At 43.7% G+C, this 22,928-nt stretch overlaps 1 protein-coding gene across 1 annotated transcript in view; it reads left to right on the top strand.

Moving 5' to 3' along the window:
- LYPLAL1 (lysophospholipase like 1) overlaps positions 1 to 21,943 on the top strand; it is a 44,242-nt gene extending 22,299 nt beyond the window's left edge. The window contains exons 3-5 of the mRNA XM_069768484.1: positions 5,727 to 5,896; positions 18,725 to 18,840; positions 21,558 to 21,943. Coding sequence (XP_069624585.1) covers positions 5,727 to 5,896; positions 18,725 to 18,840; positions 21,558 to 21,794 — 523 coding nt within the window. The 3' untranslated portion in view covers positions 21,795 to 21,943. The remainder of the gene's footprint in view (positions 1 to 5,726; positions 5,897 to 18,724; positions 18,841 to 21,557) is intronic.
- The last annotated feature ends 985 nt before the right edge of the window (positions 21,944 to 22,928 follow it).

Raw genomic sequence — 22,928 nt, 5'->3', positions numbered from 1 at the left:
AGCGGAAAAATCCGCAGAGGACCAGAATACGTGTGCACATACCGAAACCCTAACCCTACCCCTAACCCTACCCCTAGCCCTAACCCTACCCCTAACCCTACCCCTAACCCTAACCCTACCCCTAACCCTACCCCTAACCCTACCCCTAACCCTAACCCTAGTTCTTACCCCAACCTTAGTGGAAAAAAAAAAAAAAAAAAATTTATTGTCCCTACCTATGGGGGTGACAAAGGGGAGGGGGGGTCATTTACTTTTTTTTTTATTTTGATCACTGAGATAGATTATATCTCAGTGATCAAAATTCACTCTGGAACGAATCTGCCGGCCGGCAGATTCGGCGGGCGCACTGCACATGCGCCCGCCATTTTGGAAGATGACGGCGCCCAGGCAGAAGACGGACGGGACCCCGGCTGGATCGGTAAGTATGATAGGGTGGGGGGGGACCACGGGGGGGGCGTCGGAGCACGGGGGGGTGGATCGGAACACGGGGGGGGGTGGATTGGAGCACGGACTGGGGGAACGCTGTGCGGGCAGGCGGATCGGAGCACGGGGGGGGGATCGCTGTGCGGGGGGGGTGATCGCTGTGCGGGGGGGGTGATCGGAGTGCGGGGGGGTTTGATTAGAGCACGGGGGGTGTGATTGGAGCACGGGGGGAGCGGGCAGGAGGACGGGGGAGCGGAGCACAGGACCGAGGAGAGCGGACCACAGATCGGGGGGCTGGGGGGGCGATCGGAGGAGTGGGGTGGGTGCACATTAGTGTGTCCAGCCATGGCCGATGATATTGCAGCATCGGCCATGGCTGGATTGTAATATTTCACCATTTTTTTAGGTGAAATATTACAAATCGCTCTGATTGGCAGTTTCACTTTCAACAGCCAGTCAGAGCGATCGTAGCCACGAGGGGGTGAAGCCACCCCCCCTGGGCTAAACTACCACTCCCCCTGTCCCTGCAGATCGGGTGAAATGGGAGTTAACCCTTTCACCCGATCTGCAGGGACGCGATCATTCCATGACGCATATGCTGCGTCATGGGTCGGAATGGCACCGACTTTCATGACGCAGCGTATGCGTCAAAGGTCGGGAAGGGGTTAAGGAGACAGCATGCGCAGGCGGCGACCCCAACAGGAAAAGCTTTTCAAACGGCGTAGGAAGGGAGGAGTGTAAGCCTGCGCCCTCTGGAGACGAGAGGAAGGATTTTAGTTGGAGGTATTCCAACCAATCAGAAGGACCCCCTCCCTCTAACGGCTGTACTGATTCGAAAGCCGCCATGGCCGAACCCTTGAGGACATGAAGCATCTGGTATTGTCCCCTCTCTCCCACCCAAGAAAACGATCCCTCTCCACCCCCGGGGGAAACTCCGGATTAGAGAAGAGAGGCGTAAGCGGTCCACTGCCTAAGGACAGAGAGCCTGTGCGGGTCTCCAGATCCCATCCTCTAAGTGTATCTTTAAGGAGGTCATCTTCAGAACTCAATTGACCTCTACTTTTAGGGCTGATCCAGGGAAGGTTATGGAGTGGAATTGTAGAGCTAATTTGTTCTATTCCCACCCATTGTTTGTCTGAACTGTGGAACTGCCAGTCTAGCATGCGTGTCAATAGCGCTGCTCTGTGATACCATTTGAAATTCGGAAGACCCGCGCCTTCTGAGCCTTTGTGCCTATATAAAGTAGCCACACAAATCTCGAGATGGCTGATTGGAATCTGGAAAAGAAAAAGGAGGAGGAATTAGAGGAACTGTCTGGAAAATATACAGGAAATGAGGAAGTACATCCATTTGTATCGCATTTATACGGCCGAACCATGAGAGCTTCCGCTTATCATAGCTACCTAAGTCTTTCAAAGTCTTATCCAAAAGGGGTTGGAAGTTTAAAGAATATAGTTTAGTATGATCTGTCGGGATGGTTACTCCCAAGTATTTTAATGCTGTTTCCTGCCATTGAAAGGGAAAATTATCTTTAAGATGTTGAACTTCATCTCTAGATAAAGTTATATTAAGGGCCTCTGATTTAGAATAATTCACTTTAAAATTACTAAGATGGCCAAATGTCTCAAATTCTTTGACTATGGAGGGGAAGGAAATGCGAGGCTGTGGTATAAACATGAGAAGGACACCAGCATATAAGGCCGATTTACATTGTCCTACCCCAACTGGAATACGGTGAATGCTGGGGTTCTTTCTAATGGCTATTGCCAGATGTTCGATTATCAATACATACAAGAGAGGGGACAGAGGACACCCCTGCCGTGTACCGTTGTTGATGTGGATAGGGGACGACAGGAACCCATTAACCCTAACCCTAGCTGTAGGGCCCCTATATAGAGAGAGAATCTTCTTAATAAATTTGGTGCCCAGGCCCAATTGATGCAAGGAAGACGACATGAAGCTGCAACTGACCCGGTCGAAGGCCTTCTCTGCGTCAACCGAAAGCAAACACACTGGGAGTGATCTGGACCTCACCCGAGCCATCGGGGGGGACGAATGTTATATACCAAGGGCGAGGAGCCACACGATATACATGGGGGACGAGGAGCCAAAAGTTATACAACAGGGGCAAGGGGCCAGATGTTATACACTGGGAGGGGGACTGGATGGTATTTACGGGGGGGCAATGAGGCTGAATGTTATACACTGGGAGGGACTGGATGTTATGCTTCAGAGGCATGGGGCGGAATGTTATAAACCGGGGGGGGGAGGGAACAGTGCATGTTATACACCGGGGGCAGTGGGGCTGAATGTTAAACACTGGGGGGGACTTCATTTTATACACTGGGGGAAGAGCCCAGATGTTTTACACCTGTCACAATAGGGCCAGGTGTTATACACTGGGGTCAGTGGAGCCAGATGTGTGATAGGAGGAAAAAGTTATTACCGCTGCATGTTTTCCAATAGCAGATATGATACTACACATAGGACATGGAGAGAATGCTTTTTTTTTTGGGGGGGGCGGATGTTGGGCGACCCATATAGCCAATAGTACCCGATTTAAAGGGGTGTTCTAGTTTAATCTCCCCTCAGGTAAATTTGAGTAGAGCAGCGCAGGCTCAGTGCCGTAGACTTTGAATTGAGGGACGGGGCACATCCGCCACTTAATTCAGCTTTTCCTGGCCGCACCCGTCTTAATTTTCCCAGTATCTCAAATCTCCATTTGATCAAAGCCCCGTCTGTGTTAAAGCAACACTGAAATCTGATGAAATGGTTTCTGAGATTAGATCGCTTCAGACGGCCGGCCCTGCGGTTTAACGTGACGGTTATAAATTTAAGAAAACCTTTATTTGCAACCCAAGAAAAATAGAAAAAAAAAATTGCCAAATTCTCCATCATCTGTGAAGACACAATTGCTCAAATAAACATTTAAACAACTGTTCAGACTTAAAAGGTTTTTTTGTTTTTTTTTTCAACTCTTCACGGTTCGGATCATATCAAAGGTAAGTGTGTATACAAGACGGTAATCCTTTATCTGATTGTCAGAAGACGTCTCGCCCGGGGATATTGTATGCCCTTTGTTTTTTTTTACATTCTTGTATTACGTGTGTGGTTTTGTCATAGACAAACAGTGAATAATAGGTAAAATAATAGCATAAGTTTTCCCGAAGCATTTGCCGAATGTGCGGCCAAAATCAGATGGATTCAGACCCTTAGAAGAAAGCTCCAGAGCCGCAATATTGCTGCTCCGCTCACTGCAAGTTTAATGCAGCCGCAGGACCTGGTAACAGCTGAAGTGCTATTAATCCTTTGGGTACGTTCCCAGGATCAGTAATATTAGCGTTCTGGGTGCGGTGTATTTTCGCTGCGTCCGGACGCTGCATTGTACAGTACAAGCACAGTGGATGGGGTTAATAGAAATCCAATGCCCACTGTGCTTCTTTTCTATGCCGCGTAAACTCGCCTTTGGTGCTGGTTTTGAAGCCACAGCATGTCAATTTCTCTTTCTCAGTCTTCTGTGCCGAATTTACCTATAAACTCGCATTATATGCGGAAAAGCCGCAGTTAAAAAAAAAACATGCGTTGCGTGCGTTTAGCAGGTGTTTTTAACCTGGTTTAACCTAATAAATAATTTAAAAAAACGACATGAGGTCCCCCCTTTATTTTTCATAACCAGCACAGGTAAAGCAGATAGCTGTGGGCTGATATTATCAGGCTGGAAAGTTCCAGTACTATCCCTCGTTCACCAATTTATTGAAATTTAAAAAAAAAAAAAAATACCATGCCGGTCTACCAAATATGATGTAGTCCAGAAATGGACACAAGAGACAGTTAGTGATGAGCAAATATACTCGTTGCTCGCGTGGTCTCCGAGTATTTGTTAGTGTTCAGAGATTAAGTTTTCATCGCCTCAGTTGAATGATTTACAGCTACTATTCAGGCTGAGTACATTTGGGGGTTGCCTGGTTGCTAGGTAATCCCCACATGTATTCAGGCTGGCTAAGAGCTGTAAATCATTCAGCTGCCGCGATGAAAACTTAATCTCTGAACACTAACAAATACTCGAAGACCACCCGAACGTGCTTGGGAAAACCCGAGCAACGAGTATACTCGCTCATCACTAGAGACAGTCCCTCTTTCACCAATTCATTGCCAAAAATGTTCCCACGAAGTTCCATCGTAGTCCACGTTTCCCGAATCTCTAGCAACTGTGAATATTAGTAAAGTTACCACTATTCACAGGTGCCAGGTAATGACTACAACACTCATCAGCCACCGGGTCTCGCCGTGTGTTCTGTTTGTGTGTTTTTTACTACTGGTTTGTGGGGGTGTCTGATAGACACTTTTCCATTACTAACCCATGGGCTTGATGGCAGCTGTGATTTTGGCAAACCACACCTGTCATCAACCCCAATTACCATTACCCTGATTGCCATCGCACCAGGGCAATTAGGAAGAGTCGGGCAAAGTGCCAGATTTGGCGCATCTAATATGATGCTGCAACTCTGTGGTGGCTGCAGGCTTGTACTGTTAGGCTGCGAAGGGCCCAATAACCATTGACCTTCCTAGCCTGGTAACATAAACCTACATCTGTCTGCTTTACCTTGGCTGGTTAGTAACATAAACTTACATCTGTCTGCTTTACCTTGGCTGGTTAGTAACATAAACCTACATCTGTCTGCTTTACCTTGGCTGGTTATCAAAAATAAGTCAATTTTTTCATTCATTTTTTTCTTTATTAGGTTAATACAAGTACAGTAAACTACAGACACAAAGTTTCACGGATATCTATCTGTCCCATATCTATCTATTTATATCTATGCACATCTAATCTAACATACCAAAGAGAGATAAAAACGCAAGTGAACTGAGGTGCGGGATCCATGCGGAAATTCAGCTGCATGAAAACCTGAGCAAACACTGATAGTGGGAACGTAATCTTGAATTTTTATTGAGTAATGGTATATTTTTAGGGTGCACCATTATTTTATGATCGGTTCAGGTCTGAACTCTGGGTTCTCACTAGCGGCCACAATGCTGAACAAGTGTTGCAGCCCCTTCAGCGAAGTGACGCTCCCGGCCACCTAACTGTGCAGACAAACAAAGCTGTGCAGCAGTCAGCCGCTGACCTAGGCCGTACTGTGCAGGAATACACTGCTAGTTTGGGGTCCCAGGATTCGGATTACCAGCGGTCATAAATTGATGGTGCATAACCTACCATCACTGTATTAGATGGGAACATGGTAGCCCCCAGTTTTCTGTATACAGTATTTCTGAAGTCTCCCGTGTTTCCTGTTTTCTAGACCCTATACGCCTATGAACGGAGGCATCTCCAATGTTTGGTTCGACAGACATAAAATCTCCATCGATAGCCCCGAACATCTGGATTCCGTCAATTCAATGTGCCAAGTATTAACAGATTTAATCGGGGAAGAAACGGCATCTGGTATCTCCAAAAACAGAATATTGCTGGGTAAGATCCACCGTCGTTAGACCCCTATTTACTCTTTATGGCGGTTTTTCTTGGGTTTTAATGCACAGAAATGTTTATTTTTCTTAGAAGTTACTGGGACGATGATCATTTACAAAGATTTGTAATGCGGTTCAGAAGGTTTTTGCGCCGTAGCTATTGCAGAAAGTTGCATTTTCGTGGCGCAAATCAAGATCACTGCCTTCTACATCAGTTTCCAACAGACGAAGGGGCACATGGTGCTAAAAGGGGGTTGCATGAAATTATCAGAATCCGGAAAAATGTTTTATTTTATACAATAAAAGATGATTGAGAAGCCTGGATGTTCATTTCTACATCCAGGTCCATGCACCCATCAATCGGTTCAAAACCAGATTATTTTGCCCGCTAATAGCCAGGGTTTTGAATTGTACATATGTACCCTGTTTCATCATTTGCAGTTTTGTTAGTCATGTTCCTTGTTTTGTTTTTTTGTGTCTTGTATTAATTGCCGTTTTCTGGTGAAAAATTCATCAAAACAGCGCGTGTGATTCATAAATGTGGCGCAGAATTGAAAATGGGCTTCTTGCCTGTCTTGAACTGCTTTTGCGACTTTTGGAGCAAAAAGTGCAACAACATTTTGGAGTACTCAAAAGTGCACCAAGGAACGACTGGAGTGAAATTGCAGCAAAAAAAAATGTTCTTATTCTTATAGTCAAGTAATTTTTGCACTTTTTTTGTGTTATGTGGACCCTAATTTTTTCGTTCCAGTACATTGACATTTTTAAGAGGTCTACTTGTTTAGAAAACCCATTTTAAAGACCCTAGTAGAAGCACCTCTAGAGGATGGGGATCCACATCTAATACCCAGAGAAGCGACAGTTGGCATCCTTTCCTCTGGAGGACACAGTATATCAGAGGTGTCAAACTGCATTCCTCGAGGGCCGCAAACAGGTCGTGTTTTCAGGATTTCCTTGTATTGCACAAGGTGCTGGAATCATTCTGTGCAGGTGATTAAATTATCACCTGTGCAATACAAGGAAATCCTGAAAACATGACCTGTTTGCGGCCCTCGAGGAATGCAGTTTGACACCTCTGCAGTACATCGTGAGCGCGTCACTGACAGACCTATGCTTTCTGTGACCCCTGTGTAATGTTTCATTTCTCCTATGATGGTGCTGGCCCAGATTTAAGCACTTGCTCCTTTGCTTTCTTAAAGAATAAAACTGTTTGCAACCGCAGGAAAGTGGCCATCGGCTTCTCTATCTACGTGGGTTCCTTTGCTGAAAATGCAATATCTAAAATAAGAATCACACTTTAAGACGTCCTGTGCAGGAGGAAAAGAAATGGTAAAATTCGTGCTTCATGTCATGATTGAAATGGTAAACGACTTTACAAGCTTAGAGATGTTTTTTGTGAACTTGTGTGAAAAAGTGTTTGCCCCCTTCCTGATTTCCTATTCTTCTGCATGTTTGTCACACTTAAATGTTTCAGATCACCAAATAAATGTAAATATTACACAAAGATAACACAAGTAATCACAAAATGCAGTTTATAAATGGAGGTCTTTATTAAGGGAAAAAGAAATCCAAACCTACAGGGCCCTGTGTGAAAATGCGATTACCCCCCACCTTAACACATAAATTAACTGTGGTTCATCACATCTTTGGAAAGCAGAGTTCAATTTCTCTAGCCACATCCAGGCCTGATTACTGCCACACCTGTTCTCAATCAAGAAATCACTTAAATAGGACCTGCCTGACAATGTAAATTAAATCAAAAGATCCTCAAAAGTATTTGTCTGATAGGTTTAGTTCCCACCTCTGATGATTCTTGCCGATGGAGAGAACATGGCTTCAGTGATCCCTTTCCACAGATGCACAGTTGTCACACTTTTCACATAGTTCAATTGAGAACCTCTTTCTCTAACGCAGTCAGAATTTAGAGGTGAAGACTACGTCTCCTTTGATGGATATAGTGCAGAGACCGGCAATTTAGTTTTCCAAGAGAGCACATGAGTGAACGGGACTGTTGTGGAGGGCCAAACTTAATTCTGCTCCTTATTATTATTGTTTTAGATTAATTTTTATTACTTCCTATTGAATTAAGTATGTAACTATCTGATTCTTATACATACAATAGGGCTTATTGTAATATAATAATAATAATAATAATAATCATCTTTATTTTCATATAGCGCTAACATATTCCGCAGCGCTTTACAGTTTTGCACACATTATCATCACTGTCCCCATTGGGGCTCACAATCTAGAATCCCTATCAGTATGTCTTTGGAATGTGGGAGGAAACCGGAGTGCCCGGAGGAAACCCACGCAAACACGGAAAGAACATACAAACTCTTTGCAGATGTTGTCCTGGGTGGGATTAGAACCCAGGACCCCAGCGCTGCAAGGCTGCTATATGCATTCTTACCTGTAAAAGCTAGTCAATACCATATAATTTACTGCTCTTTATAAAGTTCTCCTGTTATTCAGCCGTGTACCTTGATCAACAGCCCACACACAGTATGATGCCTCACACACAGTATGATGCCCCACACACAGTATGATGCCCCACACACAGTATGATGCCTCACACACAATAGGATACCCCCAGCCAACACACAGTAATATGTCCCTAAAGCACCTCCTACACAGTATGATGCCCCCCAAGTTCTCCATAAAGTACTTCCACTGCCCCGCACATACATTATGATGCCCCAGACACAGTATTATTACGTTACTGCCCCACACACACACCGGACAGTTCCTACACAGCTCCCCACATACAGTATTATACTCCACAGCCCCCCACACAGAGTATAGTGGACCCCACAGCCCCCCAGATAGCATGATGGATCCTATGATTCATTACTCACAGATTGATGACCCCCACAGCCCCCCATACAGTATTGTACACCACAGCCCCCCAATTAGCATCATGGACCAGGCAGCCCCCCTAAACACAGTATGATACACCACAGCCCCCCATACAGTATGATAGATCAAACAGCCCCCTAAATAGTATAATGCCCCACAGCCCCCCAAACACAGTATGATGGACCAGAAAGCCTTCCTTAACGCAGTATGATGCCTCACAGCCCTCCACAAACAGTATGATGCCCCATAGCCCTCCGCAAACAGTATGATGCCCCATAGCCCCCCGAACACTGTATGATGGACCAGAAAGCTGCCCTAAACACAGTATGATGCCCCATAGCCCCCGGAACACTGTATGATGGACCAGAAAGCCTCCCTAAACACAGTTTCGCAAACACAGTATAATGCCCCACAGCCCCCCAAACACAGTATGATGGACCAGACAGCCTCCCTAGACACAGTATGATGCCCCACAGCCCTCCGCAAACAGTATGATGCCCCATAACCCTCCACAAACAGTATGATGCCCCATAGCCCCCCGAACACTATATGATGGACCAGAAAGCCGCCCGTAACACAGTATGATGCCCCATAGCCCCCGGAACACTGTATGATGGACCAGAAAGCCTCCCTAAACACAGTTTCGCAAACACAGTATGATGCCCCACAGCCCCCCAAACACAGTATGATGGACCAGACAGCCTCCCTAGACACAGGATGATGCCCCACAGTGTTCCCAAAATATTGCTTGACAACTAAAAAACCCCTAAATAACTACTTATCTAACCCAGTTCCCTAATGCGCTGATCTGGTCTGTGCAGCATGTGTATTGAGCTGGGCATGATCTAGCGACATCATCGCCCCCGCTGCGCCGTTCCATCATTGTATTCTTGGCTGCTTGGTGCGGTATGCCACCGTTTCCAGCCATTTAACTCTCCCGCTCCGTGTGCTGGACAGGAACAGCCAAAGAGCCAGATGTGGCTTGTTTACCGCACTCTGCCCGGGTCTTATATAGAGGGTGCAGAGGGCAGGAACGGGCAGACCGAGGTCCCCAGACTCACCCTTATCACTTGGCTTATCCTGCAGATGTGGCATAAACGGTGACACATGGGACTACACCTTTTAACAGAAACAATATAAAGTTACAATAAAAAAAAAAAGAAAACGATAAATAAAAATTCTAATATACAACTAAAGTAAGGAAAATAATCATCACATAAGTATTTACCCTTTCCTGATTTTTTCCCCAGCCGCTTCCCACAACCCAAACACATTGTTAGTAGATCAGAAGAGATGTAACGCACGTCTGATAGACGATACCCTGACCCAAGCCGATCGGAATGAACTCATGGAACATTCGGGGCTGCTCCTTTTGTCACGTGCGCCGCGGAGAAACACACAGAACTTCGGCTCCTGGCAGGAAATTACCTTTCGCTCTTGTGAAGACTTTTATGAAATGCCGAACGGTTTCTCCACGTAGAGGGCAAGTCATTATGTCAACATTTTTTGGAAGCGATGTCAAGAAAGACTCGCATTATTCTTACCGACCTCAAAAAAGAAAAAAAAAAAAGAAGAAGGATAAAGCATGTGTTTTATGCATCACGTCGATCTCGGCTCTGAAATACTATCTCTCCGAATCATAAAATGTTGCCGCAAACTATAAATATTTATTGAAATCACTGTCTGCAAAGAATTTACTACAGTCTATACCTTGGGAATACCGGGTTATTGAGTGATACGCCACAGAGTTTTTTTTTTGTTTTTTTTTCCGTGGAAAATTCCATTTAAATAACTTTTCTTTTTTGGGTTTGGGGGGGCAGATGGGGGTAATCTGTGCATACATTCAGCCTTCTGTACATAGCAGTCACCACATGAAAGTATCATTACTTAATATTCAACGCTGGAGGTGACTGCATCGCAGAGGATTGTACGTGAGTCATCTCCGTGTATCTGCCAGGCTGTGACTAACGGGGTGTAAAATGTAACTTGGGTTTTCTCAGAAGTAAATGCGATTTCAATGGGTTTAGTCCGCGGAACGACTTATGCAACAGCGCCCATAAAATATGAGGGTTTAGTATGTGTGAGTGCATATATAACATTACTGCGGCCGTAAACTCTTAGTGCCCCCCTACCCAACGGCAGAGTGGAGAGCGGGTCTGGAATAAGATATTTTTGCTTATTTTGGGTTCAGTTTCATTAGGTTTATGTTAAAGCGGTTATTCCACCATATGCATTTATTATCAATCTAAAGCAGGGTACTATTAATAGCTGTATGTACACTGTGATCATAGCCAGCAAAACGGCAGAACAGTGAGCGCAGCTCTGGGGTATAATGCAGGATATAACTCAGGATCAGTAATGTATGTACACAGTGACTGCACCAGCAGAATAGTGAGTGCAGCTCTGGGGTATAATACAGAATGTAACTCAGGATCAGTAATGTAATGTATGTACACAGTGACTGTACCAGCAGAATAGTGAGTGCAGCTCTGGGGTATAATACAGGATGTAACTCAGGATCAGTAATGTAATGTATGTACACAGTGAGTGCACCCGCAGAATAGTGAGTGCAGCTCTGGAGTATAATACAGGATGTGACTCAGGATCAGTAATGTAATGTATGTACACAGTGACTGCACCAGCAGAATAGTGAGTGCAGCTCTGGGGTATAATACAGGATGTAACTCAGGATCAGTAATGTAATGTATGTATACAGTGACTGCACCAGCAGAATAGTGAGTGCAGCTCTGGGGTATAATACAGGATGTGACTCAGGATCAGTAATGTAATGTATGTACACAGTGACTGCACCAGCAGAATAGTGAGTGCAGCTCTGGAGTATAATACAGGATGTAACTCAGGATCAGTAATGTAATGTATGTACACAGTGACTGCACCAGCAGAATAATGAGTGCAGCTCTGGAGTATAATACAGGATGTAACTCAGGATCAGTAATGTAATGTATGTACACAGTGACTGCACCAGCAGAATAGTGAGTGCAGCTCTGGGGTATAATACAGGATGTGACTCAGGATCAGTAATGTAATGTATGTACACAGTGACTGCACCAGCAGAATAGTGAGTGCAGCTCTGGAGTATAATACAGGATGTGACTCAGGATCAGTAATGTAATGTATGTACACAGTGACTGCACCAGCAGAACAGTGAGCGCAGCTCTGGGGTATAATGCAGGATGTAACTCAGGATCAGTAATGTAATGTATGTACACAGTGACTGCACCAGCAGAATAGTGAGTGCAGCTCTGGAGTATAATACAGGATGTGACTCAGGATCAGTAATGTAATGTATGTACACAGTGACTGCACCAGCAGAATAGTGAGTGCAGCTCTGGGGTATAATACAGGATGTAACTCAGGATCAGTAATGTATGTACACAGTGACTGCACCAGCAGAATAGTGAGTGCAGCTCTGGAGTATAATACAGGATGTAACTCAGGATCAGTAATGTAATGTATGTACACAGTGACTGCACCAGCAGAATAGTGAGTGCAGCTCTGTGGTATAATACAGGATATAACTCAGGATCAGTAATGTATGTACACAGTGACTGCACCAGCAGAATAGTGAGTGCAGCTCTGGAGTATAATACAGGAGGTAACTCAGGATCAGTAATGTAATGTATGTACACAGTGACTGCACCAGCAGAATAGTGAGTGCAGATCTGGAGTATAATACAGGATGTAACTCAGGATCAGTAATGTAATGTATGTACACAGTGACTGCACCAGCAGAATAGTGAGTGCAGCTCTGGAGTATAATACAGGATGTAACTCAGGATCAGTAATATATGTACACAGTGACTGCACCAGCAGAATAGTGAGTGCAGCTCTGGGGTATAATACAGGATGTAACTCTGGATCAGTAATGTAATGTATGTACACAGTGACTGCACCAGCAGAATAGTGAGTGCAGATCTGGAGTATAATACAGGATGTAACTCAGGATCAGTAATGTAATGTATGTACACAGTGACTGCACCATCAGAATAGTGAGTGCAGCTCTGGAGTATAATACAGGATGTAACTCAGGATCAGTAATATATGTACACAGTGACTGCACCAGCAGAATAGTGAGTGCAGCTCTGGGGTATAATACAGGATGTAACTCAGGATCAGTAATATATGTACACAGTGACTGCACCAGCAGAATAGTGAGTGCAGCTCTGGGGTATAATACAGGATGTAACTCAGGATCAGTAATGTAATGTATGTACACAGTGACTGCACCAGCAGAATAGTGAGTGCAGCTCTGGGGTATAATACAGGATGTAATACATGATCAGTAATGAAATGTATGTACACAGTGACTGCACCAGCAGAATAGTGAGTGCAGCTCTGGAGTATAATACAGGATGTGACTCAGGATCAGTAATGTAATGTACATACACAGTGACTGCACCAGCAGAATAGTGAGTGCAGCTCTGGGGTATAATACAGGATGTAACTCAGGATCAGTAATATATGTACACAGTGACTGCACCAGCAGAATAGTGAGTGCAGCTCTGGGGTATAATACAGGATGTAACTCAGGATCAGTAATGTAATGTATGTACACAGTGACTGCACCAGCAGAATAGTGAGTGCAGCTCTGGGGTATAATACAGGATGTAATACAGGATCAGTAATGTAATGTATGTATACAGTGACTGCACCAGCAGAATAGTGAGTGCAGCTCTGGAGTATAATACAGGATGTGACTCAGGATCAGTAATGTAATGTACATACACAGTGACTGCACCAGCAGAATAGTGAGTGCCGCTCTGGGGTATAATACAGGATGTAATACAGGATCAGTAATGTAATGTATGTACACAGTGATTGCACCAGCAGAATAGTGAGTGCAGCTCTGGAGTATAATACAGGATGTGACTCAGGATCAGTAATGTAATGTACATACACAGTGACTGCACCAGCAGAATAATGAGTGCAGCTCTGGGGTATAATACAGGATGTAACTCAGGATCAGTAATGTAATGTATGTACACAGTGACTGCACCAGCAGAATAGTGAGTGCAGCTCTGTGGTATAATACAGGATATAACTCAGGATCAGTAATGTATGTACACAGTGACTGCACCAGCAGAATAGTGAGTGCAGCTCTGGAGTATAATACAGGAGGTAACTCAGGATCAGTAATGTAATGTATGTACACAGTGACTGCACCAGCAGAATAGTGAGTGCAGCTCTGGAGTATAATACAGGATGTGACTCAGGATCAGTAATGTAATATATGTACACAGTGACTGCACCAGCAGAATAGTGAGTGCAGCTCTGGGGTATAATACAGGATGTAACTCAGGATCAGTAATGTAATGTATGTACACAGTGACTGCACCATCAGAATAGTGAGTGCAGCTCTGGGGTATAATACAGGATGTAACTCAGGATCAGTAATGTAATGTATGTACACAGTGACTGCACCAGCAGAATAGTGAGTGCAGCTCTGGAGTATAATACAGGATGTGACTCAGGATCAGTAATGTAATGTATGTACACAGTGACTGCACCAGCAGAATAGTGAGTGCAGCTCTGGGGTATAATACAGGATGTAACTCAGGATCAGTAATGTAATGTATGTACACAGTGACTGCACCATCAGAATAGTGAGTGCAGCTCTGGGGTATAATACAGGATGTAATACATGATCAGTAATGAAATGTATGTACACAGTGACTGCACCAGCAGAATAGTGAGTGCAGCTCTGGAGTATAATACAGGATGTGACTCAGGATCAGTAATGTAATGTACATACACAGTGACTGCACCAGCAGAATAGTGAGTGCAGCTCTGGGGTATAATACAGGATGTAACTCAGGATCAGTAATATATGTACACAGTGACTGCACCAGCAGAATAGTGAGTGCAGCTCTGGGGTATAATACAGGATGTAACTCAGGATCAGTAATGTAATGTATGTACACAGTGACTGCACCAGCAGAATAGTGAGTGCAGCTCTGGGGTATAATACAGGATGTAATACAGGATCAGTAATGTAATGTATGTACACAGTGACTGCACCAGCAGAATAGTGAGTGCAGCTCTGGAGTATAATACAGGATGTGACTCAGGATCAGTAATGTAATGTACATACACAGTGACTGCACCAGCAGAATAGTGAGTGCCGCTCTGGGGTATAATACAGGATGTAATACAGGATCAGTAATGTAATGTATGTACACAGTGACTGCACCAGCAGAATAGTGAGTGCAGCTCTGGAGTATAATACAGGATGTGACTCAGGATCAGTAATGTAATGTACATACACAGTGACTGCACCAGCAGAATAATGAGTGCAGCTCTGGGGTATAATACAGGATGTAACTCAGGATCAGTAATGTAATGTATGTACACAGTGACTGCACCAGCAGAATAGTGAGTGCAGCTCTGTGGTATAATACAGGATATAACTCAGGATCAGTAATGTATGTACACAGTGACTGCACCAGCAGAATAGTGAGTGCAGCTCTGGAGTATAATACAGGAGGTAACTCAGGATCAGTAATGTATGTACACAGTGACTGCACCAGCAGAATAGTGAGTGCAGCTCTGGAGTATAATACAGGATGTGACTCAGGATCAGTAATGTAATATATGTACACAGTGACTGCACCAGCAGAATAGTGAGTGCAGCTCTGGGGTATAATACAGGATGTAACTCAGGATCAGTAATGTAATGTATGTACACAGTGACTGCACCATCAGAATAGTGAGTGCAGCTCTGGGGTATAATACAGGATGTAACTCAGGATCAGTAATGTAATGTATGTACACAGTGACTGCACCAGCAGAATAGTGAGTGCAGCTCTGGAGTATAATACAGGATGTGACTCAGGATCAGTAATGTAATGTATGTACACAGTGACTGCACCAGCAGAATAGTGAGTGCAGCTCTGGGGTATAATACAGGATGTAACTCAGGATCAGTAATGTAATGTATGTACACAGTGACTGCACCATCAGAATAGTGAGTGCAGCTCTGGGGTATAATACAGGATGTAACTCAGGATCAGTAATGTAATGTATGTACACAGTGACTGCACCAGCAGAATAGTGAGTGCAGCTCTGGGGTATAATACAGGATGTAATACAGGATCAGTAATGTAATGTATGTACACAGTGACTGCACCAGCAGAATAGTGAGTGCAGCTCTGGAGTATAATACAGGATGTGACTCAGGATCAGTAATGTAATGTACATACACAGTGACTGCACCAGCAGAATAGTGAGTGCCGCTCTGGGGTATAATACAAGATGTAACTCAGGATCAGTAATATATGTACACAGTGACTGCACCAGCAGAATAGTGAGTGCAGCTCTGGGGTATAATACAGGATGTGACTCAGGATCAGTAATGTAATGTACATACACAGTGACTGCACCAGCAGAATAGTGAGTGCAGCTCTGGGGTATAATACAGGATGTGACTCAGGATCAGTAATGTAATGTACATACACAGTGACTGCACCAGCAGAATAGTGACTGCAGCTCTGGGGTATAATACAGGATGTAACTCAGGATCAGTAATGTAATGTATGTACACAGTGACTGCACCAGCAGAATAGTGAGTGCAGCTCTGTGGTATAATACAGGATATAACTCAGGATCAGTAATGTATGTACACAGTGACTGCACCAGCAGAATAGTGAGTGCAGCTCTGGAGTATAATACAGGAGGTAACTCAGGATCAGTAATGTAATGTATGTACACAGTGACTGCACCAGCAGAATAGTGAGTGCAGCTCTGGAGTATAATACAGGATGTGACTCAGGATCAGTAATGTAATGTATGTACACAGTGACTGCACCAGCAGAATAGTGAGTGCAGCTCTGGGGTATAATACAGGATGTAACTCAGGATCAGTAATGTAATGTATGTACACAGTGACTGCACCATCAGAATAGTGAGTGCAGCTCTGGGGTATAATACAGGATGTAACTCAGGATCAGTAATGTAATGTATGTACACAGTGACTGCACCAGCAGAATAGTGAGTGCAGCTCTGTGGTATAATACAGGATATAACTCAGGATCAGTAATGTATGTACACAGTGACTGCACCAGCAGAATAGTGAGTGCAGCTCTGGAGTATAATACAGGATGTGACTCAGGATCAGTAATGTAATGTATGTACACAGTGACTGCACCAGCAGAATAGTGAGTGCAGCTCTGGGGTATAATACAGGATGTAACTCAGGATCAGTAATGTAATGTATGTACACAGTGACTGCACCATCAGAATAGTGAGTGCAGCTCTGGGGTATAATACAGGATGTAACTCAGGATCAGTAATGTAATGTATGTACACAGTGAGTGCACCCGCAGAATAGTGAGTGCAGCTCTGGAGTATAATACAGGATGTAACTCAGGATCAGTAATGTAATGTATGTACACAGTGACTGCACCAGCAGAATAGTGAGTGCAGATCTGGAGTATAATAAAGGATGTAACTCAGGATCAGTAATGTAATGTATGTACACAGTGACTGCACCATCAGAATAGTGAGTGCAGCTCTGGAATATAATACAGGATGTAACTCAGGATCAGTAATATATGTACACAGTGACTGCACCAGCAGAATAGTGAGTGCAGCTCTGGGGTATAATACAGGATGTAACTCAGGATCAGTAATATATGTACACAGTGACTGCACCAGCAGAATAGTGAGTGCAGCTCTGGGGTATAATACAGGATGTAACTCAGGATCAGTAATGTAATGTATGTACACAGTGACTGCACCAGCAGAATAGTGAGTGCAGCTCTGGGGTATAATACAGGATGTAATACATGATCAGTAATGAAATGTATGTACACAGTGACTGCACCAGCAGAATAGTGAGTGCAGCTCTGGAGTATAATACAGGATGTGACTCAGGATCAGTAATGTAATGTACATACACAGTGACTGCACCAGGAGAATAGTGAGTGCAGCTCTGGGGTATAATACAGGATGTAACTCAGGATCAGTAATATATGTACACAGTGACTGCACCAGCAGAATAGTGAGTGCAGCTCTGGGGTATAATACAGGATGTAACTCAGGATCAGTAATGTAATGTATGTACACAGTGACTGCACCAGCAGAATAGTGAGTGCAGCTCTGGGGTATAATACAGGATGTAATACAGGATCAGTAATGTAATGTATGTACACAGTGACTGCACCAGCAGAATAGTGAGTGCAGCTCTGGAGTTTAATACAGGATGTGACTCAGGATCAGTAATGTAATGTACATACACAGTGACTGCACCAGCAGAATAGTGAGTGCCGCTCTGGGGTATAATACAAGATGTAACTCAGGATCAGTAATATATGTACACAGTGACTGCACCAGCAGAATAGTGAGTGCAGCTCTGGGGTATAATACAGGATGTAACTCAGGATCAGTAATGTAATGTATGTACACAGTGACTGCACCAGCAGAATAGTGAGTGCAGCTCTGGGGTATAATACAGGATGTAACTCAGGATCAGTAATGTAATGTATGTACACAGTGACTGCACCATTAGAATAGTGAGTGCAGCTCTGGGGTATAATACAGGTTGTAACGCAGGATCAGTAATGTAATGTATGTACACAGTGACTGCACCAGCAGAATAGTGAGTGCAGCTGTGGGGTATAATACAGGATGTAACTCCGGATCAGTAATGTAATGTATGTACACAGTGACTGCACCAGCAGAATAGTGAGTACAGCTCTGGAATATCATACAGTATAAATAATGTAATGTATGTACACAGCGCCTGCACATGTGACTGCATTAAACAGCAATGCTTTTCACTGCAGTACGACTCTATACCTTTGGAGATGCATCTGTCACTAGTGATTCCTTCTTGCACAATATTTTATGTAGGTGCTTGGGGTTTGACAACCTGGCTGGATGGTAAATGCTGAGGATGTTCTCATTTGATTACTAATTACATTTTCGTGATTATATATTTCTTTCCTTTTTTCAGGTGGATTTTCAATGGGTGGTGCTATGGCTATGCACTTGGCTTATCGGTACCATAGAGATGTTCCCGGGGTGTTTGCTCTATCCAGCTTCCTCAATGAAAACTCTGTGGTTTATAAGGTAATAAGGAAACCTGGTAATACATCTTATCAGAGGTATATGGTGCTTTCACCTGATACAAACCATTCCTCCTCCTGCCTTTCTAAATCATTTTTCACTCTGAAAAACAGCTTTACAACTCTTTTCAAGTTTTTGTAAGGTGGGCTGAAGGAGAAGCACAGTGTCAGAACAGGCTGCTTTCTAGTGAGTGTTGATCTCACCCAAATGCTGGATTCACAGCTACACTGCTCAGTACCTCTGCATAATGTCCTCCATGCTTCTGAGCATGTACTGCATAGAAACAGGAAAATATGAATCCCTCTCGTCCGTCTGTGCTGTGTACAGGAGACATGATATTATCTACTGTCAAGTCATGTAATATCCAAATACAAGTCATAATGTGGCCAAGAATAGTGTTATTTTGAAAAGTCGCCTAAAATATTAGCTGTACATTAAATATGCAAATTGCCTCCTCTTAGAGAAAGAGGACTTGTATTCTAGTACCACCTATGGTCAGTGGGAACCCTAAAAGTCAGGACTGACTGACCCTTTAACGAGCCATGTCACATGACTTAGGAGAACCAAACCAGAATCTCAATTTTCAGACAGTGTTCTGGGGTGTTCGCCACTCCTCAGTGCAAAACATGAGATCTGATTTGGCTGGATGAGAGGCCTCTGACTCGGTCTAAAGGGTAACATTTCTGCTTATGTAGAATGACATGCCAGTGTAAGGAGACTTATAAACATATAAGTCTCCTTACACTAGCATGTCACTCTCCACAAGTCCTATGAGTCTCCTTACACTGGCATGTCACTCTCCACAAGGTCTATGAGTCTCCTTACACTGGCATGTCACTCTCCACAAGGCTTGTAAGTCTCCATACACTAGCATGTCACTCTCCACAAGGCCTATAAGTCTCCTTATACTGATAGGTTACGCTCCACAAGGAGCAACGTTACAGGTACACTTTAAGAGATTTTTTTTTTCTGATGGCTGTCACCGAACTTCTGATTTTTTGTATCACTGATGAATTTGTTGTGGCGTTTTGTGACTTGTATTCCATAATGATGGTCGAGCGTCCAACCTCCATTTTGTAACTGAAATAAAAGTTCTCCATCGGGAACAAAAATCCCAGCAGTCAGACCTTTATTGGTAACTTGCTTTCACCGGGAAAACCTCTATTACTATAGTTTACTTTTTTATTCTTTTGCATAAGTCAGTAATATTTGTGGATACCTGAACCTTTGTAATAAATGTTATAATAAGTGGTAACCCCACCCTTTCCAGTAGCGTATAGTTTGATTTTCTCTGCCTCCAAAGACCCCAGTCCTCAAAAAATCCTTTTATAGTGATGCACTAAAATTTTGAGGGAGGATGGGAGAGGAGGGGGATGCAGCTGCAGCTTTGGTGTCTCGGAGATTGCATCTTTGAGATGGGAGGAGGAGCATAAATGGAGAGATGTGATTGGTTATGAGTGATGAGCTCAGCACTAACATGATACCAGGAAGAACAGGTCCATCCTAAAGGAATTTCAAAGTGATTCCAGAAAGATGAAAAAACACCTAAAAAGACCAATATTCACGTGCAGGTGTGGGAGAGAGGTTTTTTTTTTTCTAACACAATAGGCAGGCCGAAAACCTCCGGTGCCACCAATCTCCAATCTGACCCTTTCCTTCAATAACCGAAGAAATACAACAAGTCAAACCAGTCAGAGCAGATCTAATGTCTATGGGCAGCTTGACGGGGTTGTCCAACTGAAAAAAAGAGACATAAGCCTAAATTAGTAGTTGTAATCTGTGGCGCTGGTCCGGGGGTAAAGTTTTTAGGATTTCAAATTGTTATTGCATTGGATGAAATTTAGTTCTGATGCTGGGACGGACTTGGGACTTGTTACAACGGATGAGTGACCCTGACAAATTGTGAATTCAGCAAATTTACTCAAATTTGGCCTTTAAATTCTGTTTACATCAAATTTATTTCATGTGAATCTATTGTGCATTGTTATACTCCAAAGTCTCTTAAAAAACAAAACAAAAAAACAAAACAATTTTACCCACCTAGCCCTCAGCTGTCCCACCGTGCAGCCCTCCTCCGGTCCGGTTGTCTTCTTTGGTGGCATCCATGGAGCTTTTGGCACTGACTAGGCCCCGCGACAAGTGGGACCTAGTCAACGCAGAAGATGCCAGTAAAGATCGTAGCGGATGTACGCTTGTGAGGTCAAGGTTTAATTTTTTTTTTTAAATAAATTTTAACCCATTCCCAATATTTTATAATCCTGCAAAATGGCAGGTTTTTTTGCAAAAAAAATCAGATTGTCGCAAATGTTCTCATCTTTACCTGTTAACGTCAATCTGATCATCACATTTCCCGTGTTGGCAGATGACTAGAACTGTGCATGAAAAGGGCTGGCTGATGGCTCGTTTCAGGACCTAAGCCAGCCCCCTTCTCTGTGGTGGCCATAGTATAAATAGAGGGAGGAGGGGGCTGGCTTAGCTATTGACCAGTCAGCCAGCCCACTTTATGAATAGTCATGATCAGATCAGGTCTTGTATCGAGCAATGCATGTGTGTGTCGGTCATATGATCAAAGCAAATTTTTCATGAAGGTTAATAATTACAGGGAAATTGTCCAACGTTCCATTATATCATGAATTTGATAAAACCAGAATGTTTCTTTATATATATATATTTATAGATTTTTTTTCTATTTTGACCGCTTTTTTTCCCATATTTTTCAGGACCTTGAAGCGACTCTGCAGAACCTACCGGAATTGTTTCAGTGCCATGGACAGGCTGATGAGTTGGTCTTTCACCAGTGGGGAGAAAAGACTTGCACACGACTGAAAGAGCTTGGTGTGACTTCATCTTTCCACAGTTTCCCAAACCTTTTTCATGAACTCAGTCTACAGGAATTAGAACAGTTACGGTCTTGGATTTTAAAGAAATTGCCCGAGGTCAAAGCAAACGTGCAGTAAACCAGAAGAAGAAATGGAATAAATGTTTGTAATCAGAGATAATCGCATTTTGGTTCTGACTCTCGTTCTATGGGAAGTGTTTCCACGTTCCGAATGTCATGATTTGTTTATGACTTTTACTTCTTGTGAAAATTATTGTTTTGTCCTATTTTGTTTTTGTTGTTGTTTTTTTTTAACACTGAGAAGGCATTCAAGATGTTCTGGGACAAAAGGTATTGTCCATATCGTACTGTGTACGCAGCACGGTGGCTCAATGGTTAGCACTGTTTCCTTGCAGGCCTGGAATTTTGTGTTTTTGACTCAATAGATAGCATAGTTGCCTTGCAACACTTTGGTTCTGTGTTTGTGGCTCAGTGGTTAGCACTGTTACCTTGCAGCACTTTGGTTCTGTGTTTGGCTCAGTGGTTAGCACTGTTACCTTGCAGCACTTTGGTTCTGTGTTTGGCTCAGTGGTTAGCACTGTTACCTTGCAGCACTTTGGTTCTGTGTTTATGGCTCAGTGGTTAACGTTGCTGCCTTGCAGCACTTTGGTTCTGTGTTTGGCTCAGTGGTTAGCACTGTTACCTTGCAGCACTTTGGTTCTGTGTTTATGGCTCAGTGGTTAACGTTGCTGCCTTGCAGCACTTTGGTCCTGTGTTTGTGGCTCAGTGGTTAGCACTGTTACCTTGCAGCACTTTGGTTCTGTGTTTATGGCTCAGTGGTTAACGTTGCTGCCTTGCAACACTTTGGTTCTGTGTTTGTGGCTCAGTGGTTAGCACTGTTACCTTGCAGCACTTTGGTTCTGTGTTTGTGGCTCAGTGGTTAGCACTGTTACCTTGCAGCACTTTGGTTCTGTGTTTATGGCTCAGTGGTTAACGTTGCTGCCTTGCAGCACTTTGGTCCTGTGTTTGTGGCTCAGTGGTTAGCACTGTTACCTTGCAGCACTTTGGTTCTGTGTTTATGGCTCAGTGGTTAACGTTGCTGCCTTGCAGCACTTTGGTTCTGTGTTTGGCTCAGTGGTTAGCACTGTTACCTTGCAGCACTTTGGTTCTGTGTTTATGGCTCAGTGGTTAACGTTGCTGCCTTGCAGCACTTTGGTCCTGTGTTTGTGGCTCAGTGGTTAGCACTGTTACCTTGCAGCACTTTGGTTCTGTG

Source organism: Ranitomeya imitator, chromosome 5, assembly GCF_032444005.1.
Source record: "Ranitomeya imitator isolate aRanImi1 chromosome 5, aRanImi1.pri, whole genome shotgun sequence".
Taxonomy (NCBI): domain Eukaryota; kingdom Metazoa; phylum Chordata; class Amphibia; order Anura; family Dendrobatidae; genus Ranitomeya; species Ranitomeya imitator.
This window is presented reverse-complemented; position numbering and strand designations above follow the sequence as displayed.